This window comes from Tamandua tetradactyla, chromosome 16 (assembly GCF_023851605.1).
Source record: "Tamandua tetradactyla isolate mTamTet1 chromosome 16, mTamTet1.pri, whole genome shotgun sequence".
Lineage (NCBI taxonomy): Eukaryota > Metazoa > Chordata > Mammalia > Pilosa > Myrmecophagidae > Tamandua > Tamandua tetradactyla.
Genome location: NC_135342.1, coordinates 5,976,736 through 5,994,966, shown reverse-complemented (window position 1 = coordinate 5,994,966; position 18,231 = coordinate 5,976,736). Strand labels below are relative to the sequence as shown.

General features: G+C 44.0%; 2 protein-coding genes across 3 annotated transcripts; both read right to left on the bottom strand.

Annotated features, from left to right (window-relative positions):
• Positions 1 to 3,575: 3,575 nt before the first annotated feature.
• LOC143660133 (four and a half LIM domains protein 1-like) lies at positions 3,576 to 4,906 on the bottom strand. 2 transcript variants are annotated; one of them, XM_077133555.1, is made up of 2 exons: positions 4,240 to 4,778; positions 3,576 to 4,052 (listed from the first exon to the last, which is right to left on the bottom strand). In XM_077133555.1, exons 1-2 carry the CDS (start codon positions 4,737 to 4,739, stop codon positions 3,968 to 3,970), a joined length of 585 nt encoding a protein of 194 aa, XP_076989670.1. In that variant the 5' UTR covers positions 4,740 to 4,778; the 3' UTR covers positions 3,576 to 3,967. The 2 variants fall into 2 exon arrangements, with proteins under 2 accessions (XP_076989670.1, XP_076989669.1); XM_077133554.1 differs by having other exon boundaries at positions 3,600 to 4,906.
• A 7,034-nt stretch (positions 4,907 to 11,940) lies between these two features.
• Positions 11,941 to 17,957, bottom strand: LOC143658254 (cationic amino acid transporter 3-like). The gene is made up of 11 exons (XM_077130436.1): positions 17,585 to 17,957; positions 16,844 to 17,002; positions 16,209 to 16,386; positions 15,895 to 16,007; positions 15,511 to 15,733; positions 15,200 to 15,339; positions 14,879 to 14,981; positions 14,492 to 14,694; positions 14,138 to 14,304; positions 13,702 to 13,810; positions 11,941 to 13,566 (listed from the first exon to the last, which is right to left on the bottom strand). Exons 1-11 carry the CDS (start codon positions 17,955 to 17,957, stop codon positions 13,448 to 13,450), a joined length of 1,887 nt encoding a protein of 628 aa, XP_076986551.1. The 3' UTR covers positions 11,941 to 13,447.
• Positions 17,958 to 18,231: the final 274 nt, after the last annotated feature.

The window sequence follows — 18,231 nt, the reverse complement described above, 5'->3', positions numbered from 1 at the left end:
TACTAAGCCGCCATCTTCTCCGGAAGTTGCCTTTATTTTTATTTATTTTTTTTTCTGTTCTTTTTTTTTATTAATTAAAAAAATTAATTAACACAACATTAGAAATCAATCCATTCTACATATGCAATCAGTAATTCTTAATATCATCACATAGGTGTATGGTCATCATTTCTCAGTACATATGCATCGATTTAGAGAAAGAAATAGCAAGACAACAGAAAAAGAAATAAAGTGATAACACAGAGAGAAAACACAAATAAAAATAAAAAGTACAAAAATATATAAGAGAAAAAAAAACAAAAAAAAACTATAGATCAGATGCAGCTTCATTCAGCGTTCCAACATAATTACATTACAATTAGGCAGTATTGTGCTGACCATTTTTTTTTTTTTTTTAGACATCATACCATTCTACATATGCAATCAGTAATTCTTAATATCATCACATAGATGCATGATCATCGTTTCTTAGTACATTTGCATCGGTTTAGAAGAACTAGCAGTATAACAGAAAAAGATATAGAATGTTAATATAGAGAAAAAAAATAAAAGTAATAATAATAAGAACAAAACAAACAAAACAAAACAAAACAAAAACCTATAGCTCAGATGCAGCTTCGTTCAGTATTTTAACATGATTACTTTACAATTAGGTATTATTGTGCTGTCCATTTTTGAGTTTTTGTATCTAGTCCTCTTGCACAGTCTGTATTCCATCAGCTCCAATTACCCATTATCTTACCCTGTTTCTAACTCCTGCTGAACTCTGTTACCAATGACATATTCCAAGTTTATTCTCGAGTGTCGATTCACATCATTGGGACCATACAGTATTTGTCTTTTAGTTTTTGGCTAGACTCACTCAGCATAATGTTCTCTAGGTCCATCCATGTTATTACATGCTTCATAAGTTTATCCTGCCTTAAAGCTGCATAATATTCCATCGTATGTATATACCACAGTTTGTTTAGCCATTCGTCTGTTGATGGACATTTTGGCTGTTTCCATCTCTTTGCAATTGTAAATAACGCTGCTATAAACATTGGTGTGCAAATGTCTGTTTGAGTTTGTGCCCTTAATTCCTTTGAGTAGATTCCCAGCAATGGTATTGCTGGGTCGTATGGCAATTCTATATTCAGCTTTTTGAGGAACCGCCAAACTGCTTTCCACAGTGGTTGCACCATTTGACATTCCCACCAACAGTGGATAAGTGTGCCTCTTTCACCGCATCCTCTCCAGCACTTGTCATTTTCTGTTTTGTTGAGGAAAATGTTTTCTTGACCTGGTTTGGGAACTTAGGCTTCCTGATTCCCAAACATCTACAAGGACTCTTTTTCTGTTTTGTTTTGTTTTTTCCCTGCTGGGAAAGGAGGCAGGTGGTGCGGCACATGGTCTGAGAATTGAACCCATGTCTCCAGGGTGGCAGGCGAGCATTCTATCACTCACCCACCTTGCACCCTCGGACAAGGACTTTTTTTTTTCTTTTTTTTTTTGAGCACAAACTCTTTTGAGTTTTTTATACTGCTAGTATTACAAGGTGTTCTAGTTTGCTAGCTGCCGGAATGCAACACACCAGAGACGGATTGGTTTTTAATGAAAGGGGATTTATTTTGTTAGTTCTTCAGAGGGAAGGCAGCTAACTTTCCACTGAGGTTCTTTCTTATGTGGAAGGCACAGGATGGTCTCTGCTGGTCTTCTCTCTAGGCCCCTGGGTTCCAACAACTTTCCCCGGGGTGACTTCTCTCTGCATCTCCAAAGGCCTGGGCTGAGCTGCAAGTGCTGAGATGAGGAATGCCAAGCTACTTAAGCTGTGCTATGTTGCGCTCTCTCATTTAAGCACCAGCCAATTAAGTCAAATGTCACTCATTGCAGCAGACTCGCCTCCTAGCCGACTGCAGATGTAATTAGCAACAAATGAGGTTCACATACCATTGGCTTATGTCCACAGCAACAAGACTAGGTATGCTCACCTGGCCAAGTTGACAACTGAATCTAACACACAAGGTATGTACACTTTTTTTCTCTTCCAAGTTCTTTAACTACCAAAATTATCTTTACAGACTAAAAATACTGTAAAATATGTTTAATTAATAATTCATTAAATTTACATGCCAATTGATACATTCATGGAGTCTATAAAATGATATTTTGAGAGTTTATTTACAATCATTGAAAGCACATGGTTCTGTCAACTTTAGAATACCAGACTCCTTAAACTCACAACATACGTATATTTCAAGATGAAATAGAAGCCCATTTTCTTCAAAAGTAATTTTCTACTACTTTTTCATATAAATATAAAAAAGACTTAGCAGTCATAGTTTTTACAATACTGAACCCAAACCAAGATTTTTTTTGATGAAAGAAATCACTTTCTAAAAAAGTTAAAAAGCCATCACAGAATAATGTGATGTTAAACCAAATAGTCTCATCACTATAAAGTGTTTTACTTTTAAGAAATATTGTGCTGTATTTGCTTTTTTTTTATATATATGCTGCTTTATTTCTGTTAAGGATACACTGAAACGTTAGATGACAATAGCTAAGGACAAAATGTAGAAATGAGGCGTCAGCTTCTCTAACCACTCCTAATAAGAATGTTAATATGTATTGTCATTACACGATTACTGTTGATACTGTTCTCGTTATACTATGTAATATAATCATGTAGAATATAGTAAGCACGTGATCCTGCATTTCACATAAGCAGTAGGTGGAAATCCGGTTCTACCTGTGAGGATGGTGGCCTTCCCCACTCCCCTAGATATCCAGCTAAGCTACTGAAGAAAACCCCTAGGAATCACAAGCGAAGGGACTCCACGGTCCTCCTTAACATGGGAACAAAGAGCAAACATCTACTATGTCACAAGGGAGTCAGCTCGGTCGCTGCTTTGACATGTTATGTCCCGGTCTGTGAGAGCTCTGGCGTCTGCTCAGCTACCCCTCTAGAGAATTTTCCGGTTACTTCTGTGGGGGGAATCTCGGTTTTGAGGGGGCCCAAACAAAAATCTTCTCATGCAAGTTTCAAAACTCAAACTATGAATTAAAACAAAACAAAAGAAAACTATTATTAATTTTAAAAAAAGAAAAGAAAAGGACAGCAGGGTTAGTTTCATTAGGCTTCCAAAAGGATTCGCTGTGACGGCGTCCATCTGAAACAGGCTCGTTTTCTCAGCTCCACCTACCCTTTCCCGAATCACCTGCATGTTCCACGCTTTTACAAGTCGGAACACTCAGAGAACATACCACACAGGGAAATCAAACATTAGTACAGAACAAGGTCAGTTTAGAATCAACAGCTAAGTTCAAACGTTAATTTTTGGGAAATTCATATTAGTCATTTGAAAGCACAAAAGAACAGAAGGCAGGTAATAGTCTTGATGAGGAAGTTCAACCATGCGTTTCAGTTAAGTTCTTTTTCTGCTCACAGAATAGGGCGAACGGCCAAGTTGAAGCAGCCGCTACAACTCTTGTGTGTTGCGTGACTACGTATGTGATGACACCGTGGGGCTCGGCTGAGCCACGAAAACCACAATGTGTGTGTTTGCGTATGGAGGGATATCGCTTATGCTTCTTGCTTACATCACTAAGTGGCTAAATGGTTAGCGCTGTTCCGCTCTATGATAAACATGCAGAAGAGTCAACCTATCTAAGTTTTTGTTTTTTAAGTGCAGCTGGAGAGAAATTAAGTTGGCTGCAGAATTTTTGGCTAAATCCTAAGATGACCACTGTGTGCCCTTCTCTGAATAATACTGTAAAATGGGAGCAAAGACAGAAGGAGCAGACTTTGAAGAAGTGAAATACTGCTCTTTCCCTATGGATGGTGTAGGGCAGAGAGAGAGGACACAAAGAACAAGACTCAAATTCCATTTTACAGGACAGGAGCCCCTGTCAATTTACAGCTTTTTGACACAGTCAGGGCAATACACTTGCTCCTGATGGAAAACAAAGCGCTTGTTGGCCAGGTTCACGGAGCATTTTTTGCAGTGGAAGCAGTAGTCATGCCAGGATTGTCCTTCATAGGCCACCACACTGGAGCCTTTACCAAACCCAGTGATGGGGTTCTTGCATCCAGCACACTTCTTGGCCACAAAGTTCTTGTAGCAATCCACGCAGTAATACTGGTCCTCCACAGCGGTGAAACGCTGCCCAGCCAGCTTCTTAGAGCAGGTAACACACACAAAGCACTCGCCATGCCAGGGCTGATCCTGGTAAGTGATTCCTCCAGAGGTGATGGCCTTGTTGCACTTCACGCAGTGCTTGGCGAATTTGGCCTCGTGGCAAGTCACACAGTAGAAGTCCTCCCCTTTCGGGAAGAAGCTTCCAGTCCCGATGACTTGCTTGCAGTGGCTGCAGGTGAAGCAGTCTTTGTGCCAGACGGTCCCCTTGTACTCCACATTTTGATCTTCTGCCACAATCGGCTTGAAGCACCCTTTGCACTTGGGGTTGTCCTCCCGAGTGACGCACTTGTTGCACAGAATCTTGTTCTCCTTGGCGATGAAGGTCTCATTGGCCAGAGGGTGAAGGCACTTGGCACAGCGGAAGCAGGTGTAGTGCCAGTAGCGGTTCTTGTACTGCACCTCCTTGGAATCAGCGCCAGTGGGCTTGCGGCACTCTGCACAGGTGTTGGCGCAGAACTTGTCAAAGCACTTCAGGCAGCAGTGGTGGCCGTCCTTCTGCACGTACTTCTTCCCCTGCAAGGGGTCCCTGCAGTAGTAGCAGTCCATCCTGTCCGCCATGGTGCCCACCTTGTAGCTGGATGGACCTTACACTAGATGTGTGGAGAGCAGGATGTATTCTGCAAGGGCTGGATACAGCTATCGTTGAGAGCAATTTCCAATGTGCTGCTTGGGGATGCTCCTCTGCGCAGCTGTCTGGCCAGCGGCCGCTGCCTGCACCAAAGCCGAGGCGGCGGCGGCTGTGGACTGAGCCCCCTCACCGGGTGGTGGATCTGTATTTGCTTTTAAACCTGACTTTTATGCTAGATTTCAATTGTTTGTATGTTATGTAAATATACCAGATTTAATCCAAGACACTCATATTTACGCAGTACTTTTATATGAGACCAGTTTACCATATACACTATCATACAGTAATTGCAGAAATAGCAAAAGGCAATCTTTATGAAAGACAAAAGGAAATCTTTTAAAAAGGTAACCAATTTCACCCTAATTTTCTGCAAAACTCACTTCTCCCTCCTTTTCTGTTTAGTGGTACCTTTTAAAGCATCTCATTAAACAAAGATATTTTTATCACTTTTACTTAAGGTAGCCTTTTACATGGTTGCTTTCTTTTCTGATACACTCAATTTATTAAAAGCCTCCAAAATTAGACTCTGAAGCAGTTTCTGATTTTTTGCCCCTTTCCGCTAGAATGATTTTCCTCAGACAAATGTGACTCTAAGAACATAAGGAACCAGAATGAATGATACAAGCAATGTGAAACTTGTACCATTCAAAAGGTATAAATATATTAATAAGTTCTTTGAACTTTTCGTTTAGGACGTGAAGTCAGAAAAACTTTCTGAATGTAAACATAAAAATAGAGCACATTTATCAACAATAGGAAAACTCATAACCTTACAGTAATAACCTATTTAATCTTACAGAATAACATAGCCAAAAGCATTAGAAATTCATTGTCTGATATTCTGATGCATTTTATTCTGAAGACATGCAATAGATACATACCATTAACGTACAACAAAATATGGCATTTATTTCACAGGGAAAAAATGATAAGTTTCATTACAAAAACAGATCTGCTGGATTTTAGCTTTGATTTTTACAGATATACTTTTAAAGATAAAAAAGCAAAACAAAATTCCCCTTAAAATAGAAGTCTTTATATAGGTAATCCATGATTAATACTTTTTATGCTCTTACAACGTAAAACATTTAGAAACATCTGAACTGTAGAAAGTTTGACCAGTTAGTCTTTTTGGCCTGAACATATTGTAAATTCCCTTTAGAGAGTCACATTAGTATTTTCAGCCTATCAGTTCAATATGGATGGAGCAACTCTATTTCTTTTTTCTTCTTGTTAGGTGGTTCATCCTCGGAGCTGCTCTCCGTGCTGGGGCCGCTGCTGCTGGAGGAGCTGGGATCTGAGTCTGAATCAGAGGAGGAGGAAGAGCTTGTGGAGGAAGCTGAAGATGATGGACTAGAACTTTCATCAGCGTCACTATCGAGGAGGATGAGGTAGGGTTTCTTCACTTTCTGATGAAGAATCACTGGCTGAACTGTCACTGCTGTGGCTACTGGAACTGGCCACACTCTTGGACCTTTTTCCCTTGGTCTTTTTTTCTACATGCGTTTCTCCAATGCTTTGTTGTAATAATAGTGTTTTCTTTTTCTTTCAAAGCTTTCTTTAGTTCTGCTATTCTTGAAGGCCAATGTAGGTATTTTCTTTTTCCTATACATTCGTAAGTCCACTGTCCGATTTCTAAGCATTTCTGACATCTTACGTGTCGCTTATTTGCTTCCGCCTGTCCCCGGGCTGGGAGGCGGTGCGTGTGAGTCGCCATCTTAGCGCGGCTCTGGACAGCCGCGTGGGGTCTTGGGAAACTCCTCAGGGGGGTGTGGTCTTTGAATCCAGCAGCCGTGGAGGGTCTTGGGAAACTCCTCAGGGGGGGCGTGGTCTTCGAATCCAGCAGCCGCGGAGGGTCTTGGGAAACTCCTCAGGGGGGGGCGTGGTCTTCGAATCCGGCGACCAGGGACCTTGACAGGGGCTCTTGATTCTTCCTGTTTTGTCCTGCTGGGCACGTTGCCATTTCCACTGCCTTCTGTCCAGAGTCTTAAATGCTTTTATACCAACCTCTTTCATGAGATCACCGTGATAAACAAGAAGATCTACAATGCAGTTGGCTGTAAAGATGAGGCAGCAATCTCTGAGCTCTGAGGATCCGCATCTCCAGCTTTCCCTGAATTGGGCCACCTCCCGTAAGTGAGAGAATGACAAAGGAGAGGACTGAGAGTTGACCACACAGACAGTGGCCAGACCATATATACAAATAGAAGCTGACCCACAATCTGCAGCAACCTGTTAAGACCCCTTTAACAACTGGACCCAGTCAGGTCTTGGTCAGTAACTGGCAGATTCCCTAAGTTTTGCCCCTGCTTCCAATTTTGGACCAGACAGAAAGCCAAACCTATACTAGTAATGCAACCTTACATTCACTTATCATTAGGTTGGCCATTAGGTAGTGTAACATGGTTTGTTTGTTTAGAGTTTTAAAAAACGTTTAATATATGCTGTGTAGTAACATTATAGGGTGTTTAAAATGTAGAGAAAAAGAAAACTCAATCATCTATATTCCTGCTGTGCAAACACAACAGCTACTTTCACACACATATCTTCTTTATAAAATTGTAACTTATAAGCATCCTTCTTTTATGTATCTCGAAGAAAAAAAAGCAATGCCACTTAAACCATGAAACTATGCTCTTAGTAGATTTTAAATTGTATATGCATTGAGATATAAATATTGGTCCTTGCCAAACAGACGTTGGAAGTCTCCCCCAGGAAGGGACGCTCTGCTGGGACCTTGTGGACCAGCTGGGACTCTGATCGGCTTAAGTAGGGGACTTCCCCAGCCAGAAGTATCAGATATGGGGGCTTTCCCCGGTTTGAGTGGAAATTTAATCACATAATTGATTGTCTGGCCCATATAAGGAGTGTTGTAACCAGTGAGGACACCTCATCATCTGAAGAGTAGGTTATTTGGGAAAGCAGGCTGCCTACAGACACTACTATGGACATCAGGCACTCCAGACACTCTCCTAGATTGAGCCTACTCTGCATCTGAAGTTTACACCTGATCGAACTCCTGTGTCTGCACTCTCCAGAATGAACTGAACCCAGTCTGGCTGAACTGTTAAAACTGCTAATGCAACAGAGTGCACTGGGCTGCAATCCTGGAACAATATAGAGTTAAATGAACACCTTGGTGGTTTTACCCCTTAAGTATTCTCTTATCCTCTCCTACATGTATTAGAATAAGTGGGGAAACTGATACTCTTAGCAGATACACAACAGCTGCACTAAATGAAACATTTAGAGCATCACATAAATACAATTGAAACTCTAGAGATGGATCCCATTAAACCATGGCTTAATAATTTAAATCTGTCTTGGAGAATAGGATTAATGAGTATATTTTCAATAACATCAATTATTGTGGTAATCATCGTTGTTGCTGTTTTAGCATACTGTTTTTGTTCCTGTTAACTTCCTCTTTTAACTTTATGTAAACCTGCTTCTCTATTAAGCTGATTTCTTACCCATAGCCTCAATAATTGAAAGTCTATTGATACTATGTTTCATTCTCTATTTCTTTAAAGTTAGTTTCAGTCTAAAGGTCTCATGTAAGGGAAATAAATGCAGAAGCAAGACTGAACCATAACCCAGGCAGGCAACTGCTCCTCGACACTGAGATCTCCACCTTAAGCTGCAATTAAAGAGCATTATCTCTGACAAAGTAAAGACACAAATGGCTAATTACCCTTCTGCCCATGTCCTAGCTAAAGATAAGCTACAGACATCGTGACACCTTCTCAGGGAGAGTGGCTCCTCCTCTGGAATATTTTGTGGTGCATTAATCAATCTGGAGACCATGTGCCCATAACCAGGAACTAGTCCCTCCTGAGTATGTGTGTAAGAGCCCCCCACTCCTGGAATAGCCATATAAATATTGGTCCTTGCCAGGTAGACTTTGAAAGTGTCCCCTAGGAAGGGACGCTCTGCTGGGACCCTGTGGACCAACTGGGACTCTGATGGACTGAAATCAGCAACTTTCCCAGCCGGAAGTATCTGATGTGGGGGTTTTCCCAGGTTTGGTGAGATTCTTTCTCTTTCTTTCACTTTTACAGTCTGCTGGCCAGGTTTAAGAGTGTCTTATGCTTGTTGGTTTGTTATGCTTGTTTATGTTGATCCATACATTGTTTTATATAATTATTATATTATATAAATTATATTTTTAAAATTATTAATTTTGCATTAATAACCAGAAAATCCAAGAGGTCTTTTTAAATATATTTTTATTGTAAACAACAGATAAACATACAAACATTCTTGACATGGTTTCAATCAATGGCTCGCAATATCATCACATAGTTGTGTATTCACCACCATGATCATTTTTTTTAACATTTGCATCTCTCCAGAAAAAGATATAAAAAAGAAAAAAGGAAAAATGCATACCCCTCCACTAGTATTTCAATCTATTCAATTTATTTTAACCTTTGTTCCCCCATTGTTAGAAAAGTCTTTTTAAATAATCAATAATTTTTTCAAATTGTTAATAAAAAATATGCACTGAAAGAGCTCTTTTAGTCTTTCATTCAAGATTTTTAAAAATCACATATCTTCTCTTGTACATACTTTATAAAAAGTGAAATAAATTAAGGTATTGCTCAAGCTTCTCTGCATTCAAAGCTGCTCTTCTGAATCACCTTTTGACTTGACATCATTGATGTCCACACATCTCCACGCCCCATTACTCTCTGTGCCTGCTGCAACATTTCTGAAGTGTTTTCCATTTAAAGGGAGCTTCTGATTTCTTGGCACTGTTCTGTCTCTTGACCTAGGTGGTTACAGGAATGTGTTCAGCTTGTAAAAGTTCATTAAGCTGTACACTTATGGTACCCGCACTTTTATGTATCTGTCAATAAAAAATGTAAAAATATTCAATGCTCCAATTCTTTTCCTTAACTTTCTTACATGCTAGTGAGTGCCATTCTGCAACTTTTAATGCTGGCCCTTGTTCAAAGCAGAGGTCAACTGAAGATATTCAGACCAGGTTCGTCAACGTGCAGATAATGATAATTATATCAAGACTGCCATCTGGCTGCAATAATTTTGAGTTGCATCCCAATTTCAGATGTTAACTATCTGAAAAATGCATCTCAAAATCAACAAAATACAGGTATCATTTTATTTGTTGCTTTTTCATATTACTAGTGTTGTATACTTATCTTTATAATATTTTCCTTATTAAAGTGACTAATGTTTATTAACCCCACAAAGGATAGGTCACCCCTACTTAAAATTAGGCCTAACAGTCACCCCCAAGAGAACCTCTTTTGTTGCTCAGATGTGGCCTCTCTCTCTCCAGCCAACACAACAAGCAAACTCACCACCCTCCCCCTGTCTACGTGGGACATGACTCCCAGGGGTGTGGAACTTCCTGGCAATGTGGGACAGAAATCCGAGAATGAGCTGAGACTCAGCATCAAGGGATTGAGAAAAACTCTAGAATGAGCTGAGACTCAGCATCAAGGGATTGAGAAATGACACAAAGTGTCAATGGCTGAGAGATTCCAAACAGAGTTGAGAGGTTATCCTGGAGGTTATTCTTATGCATTAGGTAGATATCAACCTTGTTATCTAAGAGGAAATGGAGAGGCTGGAGGGAACTGCCTGAAAATGTAGAGCTGTGTTCCGGTAGCCATGTTTCTTGAGGATGATTGTATAATGATATAGCTTTCACAGTGTGACTGTGTGATTATGAAAACCTTGTGTCTGATGCTCCTTTTATCTACCTTGTCAACAGGTGAGTAAAACATATGGAATAAAAATAAATAATAGGGGGAACAAATGTTAAAATAAATTTAGTTTGAAATGCTAGTGATCAATGAAAGGAAGGAGTAAGGGGTATGGTGTGTATGGTTTTTTTTTCTGTTTTCGTTTTATTTTTCTGTTGTCTTTTTGTTTCTTTTTCTGAATTGATGCAAATGTTCTAAGAAATTATCAGGATGATGAATCTGCAGCTACGTGATGATATTGTGAATTACTGATTATATATGTAGAATAGAATGATCATATATTGGGAATGTTTGTATTTCTTTCTGTAATTTTTTAATTAATAAAAATTTTTTAAAAGTGATTAATGTTTAATGGTTACGTATTCTACCTGATAAATGTAATCCCAACTTGCTTAAGATACTGTATTTTAGACATCTCCTTTCATTCATTTCTATCATTATAAATTACCTTACAATGAATAACTCACCACAGATAGCTTGTAGCAGACATTGCTAGGTGCCTCCCTAAAATCCATTTGCTCCTTTTTCCTTGCTAATAGAAGCCTAGCTCTATTGCTATACAAAGGATCACCTAAGCTGGTAGGCCAACAACTCTGTTTCCTTTGTTGGTAGGATGGACAGGTAACCCAGTTCTAGCTAATGAGACCTAAGAGAAGGCTGTTGCAAAGGAACCTGGGGAAGCTTTTACTTGCCTAGTAAAAGAGATAGTTGTGGCAATGTCACTTTTGCCCCTTCTGCCTTACAAGCTGAAGAGATGTCAGTGAAGGTAGCCTTAGCCTTATCTCCATTTTACAGATGAGAAACCAAGGCACAGAAATGTTGCATAACTTGCCAGGGGTCATACAGCAGTGTCAGCCAGCATTTGAACTGAGAGTCATGTTACAACATACTATGGATGACAAAGTGGAAAAAGAGCTCAAGATACTGATGCCACCTCTGAGCAATGGAACTCAGGCCTGCACCTATCCACCTCCAGACTTCACACATGAGACAAACTCAGAATGCGGTGGAATAATTTTAAACAGACATTCTACAACTTGGAGCTGAAAACAGCCCAATACAGCTCCTGTCATATTTTGGATTGACTTTGACTAGACTATTAAGTTTGACCCAGAAGTTATGATTTTTTAGCCTGTTGGTACTTAAACTTTTCCCAAATCTTTGTACAAATTTACTACTTTGCTAATATACGGCATTGTTGACCTGAGCCAAAGAGGGTCACAAACTAAGGATGACTCTAGCACCCAGTCCATAAGCTCATGGATGTCAGTAGAAGCAAGATAACTCCTTCTCTGGAGTATTTTCAAATCAATCCTTGCCTTGGTTTAAGGTGATTTTCCCTTGTTTTTTTTCACACACACAAAAAAAATCACAAGAGTGAGTCTACTGTACCTTTATTGTGCACCTCAAATAAAGTCATTTTGTTTCATACACAATGACACAAGTAGAAACATGTATACTCGGTAGAAGATCCAGAAAGTAAAGTAGAAAGAAAGGAAAAAACCCACACATGATCCCAATACCCTTATATCACATTCTGGTATTTCCTCCTGGGCTTTTATTATCCCCTATCTTCTTCTATGTGTAGTTGGATTTGTAACATGGTTTTGCACGCTTTATTTTCTCCTTATAATGGTTAAGTGTGGTAGGTAGAATATTTATTATTTTCTGCCCTTTAATGCTACTTAGGCAAATCACTTTCTGAGCCTTATGTTTCCTCCTTGCTGTCGTTGGTGGAAACGAAACTCTAGCCCCAGCTGCCATTCCAACTTTTCCCCATTCTGTTCTTCAACATCACTTACTTACTCAGCTTCCTGGTTGGAAGCACTCTTCTTTTTCTTAAATTTTTTAATGGAGTTTTCTTCACACACCATACCCATCCAAAGTGTGCAATCAGTGGCTCTCAGCATAATCACGGAGTCGTGCTTACATTACCGCAATCAGTTTTGGAACATTTTTAAAGCTCCAAAAACCAAAAGCCCACCATGCCCCTTATAACCCCCACTATTGATCCTTAGCTTCAGTGTGGTACCTTTGTTACAATTAAAATGGAAGGACATTAAGATATTACTGTTAACCATAATACATGGGTGTCATTAGGTGCATTTTCCCCCATGTACCACCCTATTATTAACACCGTGTAGTTGTGACATACATTTGCTCTAATTCATAGAACACTTTTATTTATACCCTTAACCACTTTCATCATCTACAGCAGGGTTCACTGTGTTACACAGTTCCATTTCATCCTCTAGCTCTCCTTCGAGTGAAACAATCCGAACTTAAACTTTCCCTTTCAACCACAATCACACACAATAATGTGCCACCATCACCTCTATCCATTGCCAGACATTTACAACCTTTTAAAAAAGTCCTGCACAAATTAAGCATTATTTTCCCACTCTCTATTCTCATTCCATCTCCTGTTAACCGACATTCTAAATATTAACTCCTTAAGTTTGCTCATTAAATTTAGCTCATTTTAGTGAGCGCATACCATATTTGTCCATTTGCGTCTGGCTTATTTCACTCAACGCAGAAATGTTGTCCAGGTTCATCCATGTTGTTGCACCATCAGAACTTCATTCCTTCTTACAAAAGAAGAATATTCCATCTTTATATACCACATTTTGTTTATCCATTCATCTGTTGATGGACACTTGGGTTCTTTCCATCTTTTGCCAACTGTGAATGATGGCGCTATGAACATCAGTGTGCAAATATTTGTTCACTTCGCTACTTTCGGTTCTGGGTATATACTGAGTAGCAAGATTGCTGGGTCATATGGCAGTTCTATACTTAGGGGAAGCACTATTCTTCATCGCCAAAAAACAGACCTGGAACTACAACGACTTGAAACTCTCCAGGGGGGTGGAGGACGTCCCACAGTGTCTGTCTTGTGGCTAGACCAATTCAGAACCATGAATGTTTTCATCAGGGGTCTGAACACTTGAGGCTGGTGGCTGTTGATCACTCTCCTCCAGGCTGTGTCGGATCCCATATCCAAAATAGATAGCAAACCCTAGTAGGGAAAGGAGGTAGAGTCACTCTTCCCATCCCACTTACTTAGGGTATCTAGGATAGTTGCAGGGAAAGGTGATGGAAGAGGTTGGGCTCAGTCACCTAAGAGGCATCTTTTCCCCTGGAAGCTGCTTACCTATCACCATCCAGACTCCAAAGAGGATCCAGGTCCTGTGGCTCATTTCCATCATCAGGTAAACATTTATGAAGATGCTCACCAGGGGCAGGGCAGGCACAGCGGGGACCTGTGGGTGAAGCCAATTCATCCCTGAACACACCACAGGAGTCTGAAAAGGAGGTTCCCACCCCACTTCGGTGGGAATACTCCAGCCCAACTCAGGCTACTCAGCACCTGTACAATTGGTCATCTCACTAGACGCTCTAGGGGAAAACCAGGTTTTGAGAAATGAAACTAGTACAGTCCTAAGTGGGGGGGAGGGACGAATCCACATTGGTTTTAGCCACTCCCTTTTCCTCTCCTGGCCCAGTAAAGAGTGTCCATTGGCCCTCAAGGCACGCAAAGTTGATTCACTTGAGGTAAGTGGTTTGGGGACTCGGTTAAGGTCTTTTACCTTGAAGTGAAGAGGCGTGGGGTCCTGGGGCTGCCTCTGGATGACGAAAGTGACCACAGCAATGAGTACCAGCAGCACAGCGGTCACTGTTGCATAAAGTGCATCCCCGGAGAACAGGCGCTCGGGCCGCTGGGCCAGGATCAGGCACAGGACAGGCAGCAGCACAGCTGCAAGAAGAGCAGGTTCAACTCCAGAGGGCAAATGTGAAGAGCTTGGGCCACATCCCACCTCCAACGTCTCAGATGGAGAAGGGCCGTCATTTCTGCAGGACGTCTCCTCAGCTGGGAAAAACTACGTCCCCCCATCCCTTCTTGTTCATCTCAGTACACCCAAAAGGGAAATGCCATGGCTTACCAAGCAGTAAGGCACAAATATTGACGGTTTTGCCGGATTTCGGCGTAGGGAGGGTGCTGTTGGAGTTACATAGACATCTTAGAATCTTGGAAGTTTGGGCTTCAGGTACAGATTCCAAGGGCCTTGCCTCAGGTCCAGGGTTCATCTCAAGTACGTCCACCTTCACTTCCTCCCTCTTGCTTAGATTCTGGTGTGGCTGGTACCTGAATTAGATGTCAAGGTAGTATTAGCACTGCCCAATGGCCATTCATCATCTCACAGCCTGGTCCACCTATGCCCCGAGTGGCGGTACACTTAGGAGTCGGCCCAGAGGCAAAGGAGGGAGGGCCAGCTGCTTGTCAACCCCCCTGAGTCCCACACCCCACTCAAGGTACAACGGCGTCTCACCTGAGGATGAGGACGCAGAAGGCCACCAGGGAGTAAGAAAACAGGGTCCCAATCGACATGAGGTCCACGAGATCAGCAAGCTCAAAGAGGAACGCCATGAGCGCTGGAACCAAGGAACAAAAAAAGGTAGGGGAAATGAGAAATAACTGGAAGTACCCAAGTCGAGGAATCTTTTTTTAAAAGGACACGGATTTTTGGGTGGTGCCATAGTGGCTCAGTGGCAGAATTCTTGCCTGCCATGCCAGAGACCCGGGTTCGATGCCCGGTGTATGCCCATGCAAAAAAAAAAAAAAAAAAAGGACACGGATTTTGTGTTTTCACCTGCAAAGGCTCCAGAGATCACGGTGGCTATGACGGGGGTCTTTGTGCAGGTGTGGATCCGTGCAAGACTGCGGAAAAGGAGCCCATCTTCAGCCATTGCATAGATCACCCGAGGCATGGGGAACATGGCGCCCAGGAGGCTGAAGAAGAGAATGGGGACCTGGGTGGGGACACATGGAGGCAGCAGCCCGCTGGATCTTCTGCTCCCCAGCCTGTGTGGGGTAAGGTGTCTCTGCCTCTCACCCCACAATCCTGAGAGCTGGGATACCGGGATGCTGACAGGAGGTGGGGAGAAAGGTTTCGACACTGACCTGGACGTAAGAGCACAGAGCGACCCGGCAGCCACTGCATATGTGGCGGGGGCCCATCCAACATGGAGAAAAGCCTCTGGCAAGGGGGTCTCGGGATGGATCTGGTAGTAGGGCATCATGAGGGTGAGAGCCGCTGAGACACCAAAATACACCAAACAGCAGATGACGAGTGAGATCACGATGCCCAAGGGGATGGATCTCTGAGGACTGAGGGCTTCCTCCCCTGCAGGACGGGGAAACACATCGAGGCCAAGACGTGAAATCCTCTTTCCCCTTATCCCCACCCACCTCCCACGCCGCAACAGGCTAGCTTCCACCAACCCTACGCCCAAGCATAGCCCAAACGGGGCCCAAACCCCTGGCAGGCCAGAATGACCACGTTACCTGTAGTGGCAATGCTATCAAAACCAACAAATGCAAAGAAACAGGTAGCTGCTCCACGGAGAATCCCACTGATCCCAAAAGGCATAAATCCTCCAGAGCCCAGAGAGCCCAAGCTGTGGTGAGAAAAGGAACAAGGAAGAAGATGAGATGTGTCCAGCCATCGCTGCTGGGCTGCTCAGTTATGACCACAAGTCTTGAGCTCCCAATTCCATCTCCACCCCCTCATGCAGATCCCTCAGCCCAGATGCCCCTATTTCCCACGGCATGCCCAGCTCTGCACCCCTACCATGGGGGCCAAGAATGCTCTTTCTGACCTTTGGGTGCCATTGGATGCAAGTGTGGCCATGTTGTAGTCCTCTTCTGTGAGCTGCCAGTTGTGCAAATCCCCCTTAATGAAGCCGGAGATGATGACAAAGCTGAGAACCAAAATATTCAAGCTCGTGAACACTTTGGTGACAAGGGCCGACTCTCTAGCTCCCAGCGCCAGCAGTCCTGTAAGAACGAAGGAGACAAAACCAAACAAAAGAGCCTCAGTTTCAGTAGAGAAGAAGCAACTTCTCAGCCTAAGGAAGCTGTTCCCAGCTGGCAGCAAAACTATCCCCCCAGAGGAACATTTGGCAGTGTCTGGAAACATATTCGATCATCCTAATTTGGGATGGGGTGGCAGGTGCCATCGGCAGTTGGTGGGAAAAGTCCAGGGTTCCTGCTCAGCATCCTACGATGCACAGGGGAGCCGCCCGCGGCGAGGAGTGATATGGCCTGGAACATCTAGTAGCACCAATGTTGGAAAGCACTGCTGTCAACCTTGTCTTTCTGGCTGTCGGGTTGCAGATCCTTCTTTCCCAGCTTCTCATCTCCCCACCATGTCCGCACACATCCCCCCAGGGCTTTCCCGCCCCACTCTCCCTGCACACCCGGCTCTGCCCATCCTACGGTTGCCCCTGCGTACCAGTAAGGAGCAGAATGAGGCCCAGGGCGAAGAAGTCCGGGTATTCGGCCAGGACACGGGGCACGGACAATGAGAAGCTGCCCCGCAGCACCCGACTGATGTGGTTTCCAACCAGGCTGTCAAACGTGGCGCTCCAGGCCCTGGCGACACCAGCAGAACCTGCAGTAGCCAAAGTGGCGGGGGGACCACGTTCACTCTTAAACAGAAACGGAACCCCACCGTGTGCCATGGGATACACGACTGGGGATCGAATAAAAAACAGCCCAAATACCTCCTCTTGAAGAGCTTATTTTCATGAGGAGACGATTAATAAAATAAGTCAACTGTTTAAGGGTGCCAGGAGATAAATGCTACGGATGGAAAGAAAGCAGGACAGTCCGATGGGGAACCCGATGAGGGGTGAAATTTTAAACCGGGTGGTCGGGGCACATCTCACAAAGGCGACCTACAGCTGAGTAAAGATTTCAGGAGGGTGAGGGAGCGAGCCTCGTGCAACACGGCCCCGTCCGTCCCCCCCACCCCCCACCCCCCAAGAACTCTTGCTCACGTCTTGGGGTTCCCGTTTGTTCTCAGCTCCCTGTTTAACTGCTTGAGGAGGGCAGGACAGAGCTGGGTAGAAGGAAATCCCGGCCCGCCGCCACCTGCCATCGCCCACTCTCCCACGCGCAACCTGGGGGGCTGCTCAGGGCTGAGGCCGGGAGAGCCAGCTGCCCCCCCCCCCGCCTCCCAGCGCCCCCTCACCTATGACGTAGGAGAGGATGAGGTTCCAGCCTGTGAGGAAGGCCCACACCTGGCCCACCGTGACGTAGCTGTAGAGATAGGCTGAGCGCGAGCACGGCACGCGGGCGCCGAACTCCGCGTAGCCAAGGCCGGCCAGCACGGAGGACACGCCGGCCACCAGGAAGCAGAGGGTGGTCGAGGGTCCGGCCCTGCTCTTGGCCACTTCGCCCGCCAGGACGTACACGCCCGCCCCGAGGGTGCTGCCCACCCCCAGGGCCACCAGGTCGAAGATGCTGAGGCAACGGGCCAGGCGAGGCCGAGCCCCCTCCTCCGGCTCCAGGGGCCGCCGCCGGACCAGCTTCCGCCCGAGAAGGCGCAGCTCCTGCCGCAGCATCCTCGGTGGGGGCACGGGGGAAAGCTGAGGCGCGCTGGGAGGGCGGGACGCGCTGGCCAGGACTGCGTGTCCCCACCCCGTCCCCTGCCAAGTGGTGGGGAGCTGGCGGGAGGCCGCGCCGCGTGGCCGATCCCTCTCGGGGCCTCAGCGTCTTCCAGCGCCAGCCGGGAATTTAGGGCTTTTCAAAGTCCCTGAAAGGATTAAGTGGAGAGAAACAGGAAGCTTCCAGTCAAGTTCTCTGATATGTAGTAGGTGCTCAATTAGTTAAAGAGTG

Excerpts from the sequence above, each read along its gene's own strand:
- LOC143660133 (XM_077133554.1), bottom strand. The coding sequence starts at position 4,739 with ATGGCGGACAGGATGGACTGCTACTACTGCAGGGACCCCTTGCAGGGG.
- LOC143658254 (XM_077130436.1), bottom strand. The coding sequence starts at position 17,957 with ATGCTGCGGCAGGAGCTGCGCCTTCTCGGGCGGAAGCTGGTCCGGCGG. Across the intron at positions 17,003-17,584 it reads CATCCTCTCCTACGTCATAG|GTTCTGCTGGTGTCGCCAGG; the intron begins GTGAGGGGGCGC and ends TGGCTACTGCAG. Across the intron at positions 15,734-15,894 it reads TGATAGCATTGCCACTACAG|GGGAGGAAGCCCTCAGTCCT; the intron begins GTAACGTGGTCA and ends CCCGTCCTGCAG.